Genomic DNA, 6,000 nt, shown 5'->3' with positions numbered 1-6,000 from the left:
ATGGAGCAGGCAAGCATTCAGCCCTAACAGATGGTAGCCACGTAGGGAGGAGCCTGCTCTGCCAGAACTTATGAGTTTTTTCCCCAAGAAGCCACGTGCATGATTTTTTTTTCAATGTGAAATACTAAATTCAATTACTAATTTGAATATGGTGACATCAAAATTTAAACTTCTGAAAACAATACATAAGCCAATCAAAATATTCCGTGGATCTTCATTGCTTCATTGGGTAAAAGAGTGAAATTGATGTTGAAATAAGACAAGCAATCAAAGTTAATTTTACCCATGTCGAATAATCATGCTAAAAGGAAACCAACGCAATTTAATTATGATATCTGAAAAATGACAGGAATTTGTCAGAGTTTGAATTTAGGTTATCTTGTCAACGTAACAACTCAAGACTAAACCTGTTGGGTTACAGGATTATAAAGGTAGAGTCTGTTAGGAAAGCTTTGTGAAATGCTTACAAGCATTACCTAGCTGACAGGTTTCAAAAGAGTTTGAATATTAGTCACCACGTATATTCTTGCCAAAAAGGGTAGTGTATTAGAACATCTGCAGCACACATAAATACCCCCTGCTGAGTTAAGCCCAGAGAGGAAATCAACTTTAAAAGTTGGAGAAAGCAAGGAAGCTGAAACAGCAGAGTTTTGTATTAAGTGGTTGATAGATTTTCTCTGTGGATAAAACAGTTACTGAGAAGCAAGCTAGCTCTAAACATTACATGTTTGACCTCTAACTTTTGGTGGCAAAGAATATCTTTTCAGGATATTTGGGCTCATCCTACTCAAAGAAGCACTTATACTGTATATATAAATGGAATACTAATTCTGTCAAGTACGGGGATACTAGATGATTAATACTCTGACGTGATAATGATATTATGAAATAATGAGAGAATTCACTCAACTGTGGACCATATCTAATTGCATTATAGGATTAACTGTTAAAAGCAAACATGTCATAACATTTACTTAGGAAGAAGCAGAGCCTATTGTACTGTTTTCTGGAGCTTTATCAAATAGTGCAAAAATATAAATTCAAATAGAGCTAGCTTGCCAACTGGAAAGAACCATCATAGTTATAGTCAGAGACTTGAGACTATGGAGCCTCCATTTCTGGTCGCGGGACCATTCCTCAATAAGCAACATTATTTTGTCACAGGACAGAGGAGGTTTGTGACTGCCACAGATTTCTGCGGGTCCTGGGTATCAGGGGAAGCAGCTCAGTTAAAAAAAAAAAAAAATCCATGTGTATGGCATTCTTAGGATGTCTGTATGGGGTTTTTCTTCAAAGATCTATGATTAGTTACTTTTCTTTTTTGATTCAACATAACCAAATAGCACAGGTATAGGGGGCAGAATTTTCCTTTTGTCTTTTGCTTTCATTTTTTCTTGTGAAGAAGAAAAACAATTGATTCAGACTTTAAATGTTGCTCTTGAGCCTACTAATTATATAAAGCCAAACAGAAAATCCTATACCAAATTCCTTTTTCTTTCTGAGGAAAGAAATAAGGGAGGGAAGGAGGGAAGAACAGAGGAAGGAAGAAAGGAAGGAAAGAAGGAAGAGAGAGAAGGAAGGGGGGGTGGAGAGAGGGAGAGAGAGAGAGAGAGAGAGAGAGAAGAAGGAAAACAAATAATCAAATAACTGTGAAATCATTTAGCTCAAACTAGAGCTCTTAACCCTCATTACATTGACAGACTTTGCTTATAATAGAAAGACCTCTGATGGGTGGTAAGGTTATGATTTGCGAACTGGCTTTTTGAACTTAGAAAATGTTGGTGTAGAAGGGTGATTTTTTTTCTCTATTGATCTACAATTTACCAGTTATGCAGCTTTGAGAAGACTTGTTTGAAACCTAAGATCATGACACAAGATCTCAGCATCATTGCTGGCAAATTTTGTGCAATATGAAAGATACTTCCATAGAATTAATCCTTTAAAGACAGTAAGAGTCGATGATGAAACTACACTCTGGAGTTCGAAAAGAGACGAGGCTGCTTTAAGAGAGAAACAGGAAGTTGTAACTAGAAGCCATCTGAATACTAAGCCAGGGCAGATGCTTGTGAAGTAGCAACTTAAGTGGCAGTGTTTATTCTGAAATTCTCAGGCAGCCAGGCTGTCTTAAGCAAACCTTGACTTTCTTTATCTAGGATTTTATCTGAAAAATCCCAAGAAGACTGGAGAATGGAGAGACAAAGAAGGTTCATGTCAGGGAAGGATGAGTATCAGTTTCAACATCAGGGAGCTGTGGAGCTGCTTGTCTTTAATTTTTTGCTCATTCTTACAATTTTGACAATTTGGTTATTTAAAAACCATCGATTTCGCTTCTTGCATGAAACTGGAGGAGCAATGGTATATGGTGAGTGCCTAAATTGCGGGATAGATGTGAAACTTGTTGCTTGGGCATAATTAGAGACTTGTGTTCAGATGGCAAAGTACTGACCGAAACTGGAGAAAATGTGCTGATTGAAATGTCATTAGCTTGATGAAAGTTGCTGCAGCTTAATGCATGCTCATCCCTTTCTAGACAAGCTGGGGAAATTTGCCTTGTCGCAAGAATAAATGTCACAGTCATGTTCTCACAAGGCACATAATGCAAGTCTGTTGACAGATAAGGGTCCATTGTCATGTGGGGAGTCAAACTGGGTGAACTATTTGTTTTTACAATGATATTGGAAGCAATAGCTCTGTAGCCACAAAGAGCTGCCTTCTTTCCTGGGAGGGACTGATGAGCATTTTAAAACTCTAGAAATAACATAAAAATGCTATGAAGTAAATCCTCTTACATCAGTTTCAAGAAGAAGACTCTTGCAGAAATACACTCCACCCCCTCACTATAATGATCACGTCCAAACCTGTTTTAATTATACGAACAGTATTTTATTTTCTTATACACATGACTTTCTTTACTCAGTACTTTTCATATCTCAGCCTGGTTTCAAACTTTTCAATTGATCATTATTAGTATTATTTGCTCTGTGTATAATTTTTATTTATTTATTTTTGGAGCCCCAGGTTTGGAAAAGCATTTATTTAAGGTCTTAAACTCCCAAAGCATTGTTATTTCTATGCAAAATTGACCACATCATTCTTTTTAGGAAGTTTAATAAAGTATGAGAGTGATTATCCAGTCTACCTTCTCTCATCTTTTGAGTAAAATGCAAGACATCAATGGTTTTCAAATTGATGTTATTGATGAAATAGTTCATTTCACCACTCTTATCTCAGCCTAATAATGGATAATAACTTTTGAACATAATGGAAGCAGGTTAGGCATTGTTATAATTCATAGCAAGTAACATACAAATATCTTTATATTTGGGCTTCCCTCAGTTTTGAAAATCCTGAAATCCTTTTATATCCCAGAGGTTCAGGGAACGGGATCAGGGCACATTTCATGTGTTAACCATGTGATCTGATGTTAAGGATGTATAGTCATGATTTGAAGTTAAGAAATCCTATGCCTTAGCTGGATCCTGCTGTGAGATACTTGAGCCACAAGGTGGAAGTTTCAGTCTAAGCAGTGTAATTTCTTTTCATCAGCATTTTGAGCTGATCCCTTCAGAGCACAGAGTTCAATTCCTTTATATGGAAAGTGTCAAAGTACTTCACAAAATTCTCACTTGAAGCAAAACACAAAAATCACATCAGTTGATGAGTAGTCAAAAAGAAAGGAAGTGGTGCTGTCAACTGTAAAGCCCTAGGCTCCAGTCTTTTACTCTTCTCCATCAATGCACCAGGCTCTTTCTCTTGACTTTGCTAATAAATAAACAAGGATACAGGATGTAATCTGAGAAGCCAGGAACAATGTAATTGGTGAGATTAAATTGAAGGGCTATGTATGGTTTAGCAATATACCAGTTTTGGAACATTGCAAACTTTATTGGAGGACACTATTTTTTCACAGCCCTAAATGTGTTAAACTATGAATCATTTATCAATTTCAGCTTATTTGTGATAAGGATATTGTTTGATAAGGTTAGGTTAAGTTGTGGTAATCTATTAAAATTCAAACATAGTAAATAAAATAAAATAAAATAAAAACTCACTGTAGTTAAATCCGTTCCGACTCATAGCGACTTTCCAAGGCAGTATCTCCACGGAAGTTGATTGCGCAGTCTTCCTCCTGAGGAATGGCTGGTGGGTTTGAACGGCCAGCCTTCTGGTTAGCAGTCATATGCCTTAGGCACTATGCCACCAGAGCTCCATATTATGCATTCAAAATACAAAAATGTAACTTTTGGTTTTGAATTTGAACAAATGCAGATTATCTTTAATCCTTACAAACTCCATGAAATATATCTTGTTGTTGAAATCATAAAATAAAACTATTAGTGCATTGTCCACTGTTGAGATAACATTTCTCTAGCTTTCTATTCTTAAGGCATTTTACACCAAGTCTTACCAGTGTGGAGTTCAGTTGGGCTTTCTGATTTTGTCATTCTTACATTATATATATATACATATGTGTATATATACACACATATATTATATATATATATATATATATATACGTATGTGTGTGTGTGTATATATATATATACATATACACACACACACACATTTGTGTTAGTTATTCGAAGTTCAAAACAATGTACAATGCAAAGTATTATAGAAATTATAAAGATGGAATATATAGATAATTATTCCATTGCTGGAATTTTGAGCACCACTGAGTTATCTTAAACTATATAAAATAGTGAAAACGTTAATTTTTGATTGGCATAGAATCTCAATTGTTGGAATTTAAGGGGAACTATTCCAGCCTCCTCATTTACAGAGGGAAAAGCTGAATCCAAGATAAGTAAAGGGACTTCCCTAAACTGAATAGCCACTTATGGCAGGGTCAATGTGCTTTTACTCATTCTCATCTGTTAGTAAAGTTCATGTCCATTTTAAAGGAGCTCTCACTGATATTATAAAGATAATTATTCTGAAAATAGTCCATATGGATGACATTAGTGACTTCTTGTATTTCTTTTTCAATCATGATCTAAGTATTATATCTAAAATGTTTATTGGGGACTTTTTGTCAGTGATGTAATGAAATTGTCTGAAGCTACAACAGAGAAACAAGATTAAATATTCTGATAAACACTTTCTAATGATAAGGGAAAAGGAGATGTCAAGTGAATTAATTGTCCAGCAGCTATAAATGAAACTGGAATTCACAGATTAAGAAGGAAACTTGGAAATCCTAAATCCAACATCCTCATTTTGAAGATAAAGAAAAAAAACTTTGCGAGGTAAAAGCCATGCACTGTTAGCTGCTGAGCTGCAATCCAACCTGCATCTCTTTACTTAGAGATGTAAAAGAGATTTTAAAATAACTAATTTTTTCAGTGTGCTTTCTGGAGAGGTGTGTATGTGAGATCCAAAAGTATCCTCCGACTGTTCATGCTTTCAGGATTAGTCAGATTCTCCTTTCCAAAATAGTCCATAAGAGGGAAATTTCAGTGAACTTCATCAGTCAGACAAACTAAGGATTCTTGTTAGAGCCCTGCCAGGTGCATGGTGACAATCAATGGGGAAGAAAAGGAACAGACTTATATTTCATATTTGTACTTTTAAAAGCTTTTTTTTAAAGGAGATGAGTATTTGAGAGTAAACTGTAGTTGAATTATCTCCATCCTACAGACACATGTGCTTGTAATGAAACATCTTCTAAGGTTTAGCCACCCTACACATAATGCTTATCAGTTTCTCTACTGGGCAAAATACTTCTCTTGCTTTCAGTGACTATTTGTGTAATGTATCATTTGCCTCTATATAAAAAACCATAAATATTTTTCTCAAGCATCAAATTTCTGTAGTATCTCTTCTCAGTCCACCATCTGTCATTCTGCTAGTGTTCCACTGGATGTGTTAGATGTTCCTTGGAAGATGCAACTGATGTTAATGCATTTCTCAGTACACCTGAAGATCCAGATAAAAAATTCTAGGGAGCAGGGACTTAGGAAATGACCCATGAGAGTAAAATGAGGAGGAAAATGACCA

General features: G+C 35.6%; 1 protein-coding gene across 1 annotated transcript in view; it reads left to right on the top strand.

Annotated features, from left to right (window-relative positions):
- The first annotated feature begins 2,187 nt into the window (after window positions 1-2,187).
- SLC9A9 (solute carrier family 9 member A9) overlaps window positions 2,188-6,000 on the top strand; it is a 1,057,350-nt gene continuing 1,053,537 nt past the window's right edge. Inside the window, exon 1 of the mRNA XM_007952889.1 lies at window positions 2,188-2,362. Coding sequence (XP_007951080.1) covers window positions 2,188-2,362 — 175 coding nt within the window. The remainder of the gene's footprint in view (window positions 2,363-6,000) is intronic.

The sequence above is a fragment of the Orycteropus afer genome, unplaced genomic scaffold (assembly GCF_000298275.1).
Source record: "Orycteropus afer afer isolate SDZICR_OR568_19922 unplaced genomic scaffold, OryAfe1.0 scaffold00363, whole genome shotgun sequence".
NCBI lineage: Eukaryota > Metazoa > Chordata > Mammalia > Tubulidentata > Orycteropodidae > Orycteropus > Orycteropus afer.
Note: the sequence above shows the minus strand (reverse complement) of the source record. Positions and strands in the feature narration are given on the sequence as shown.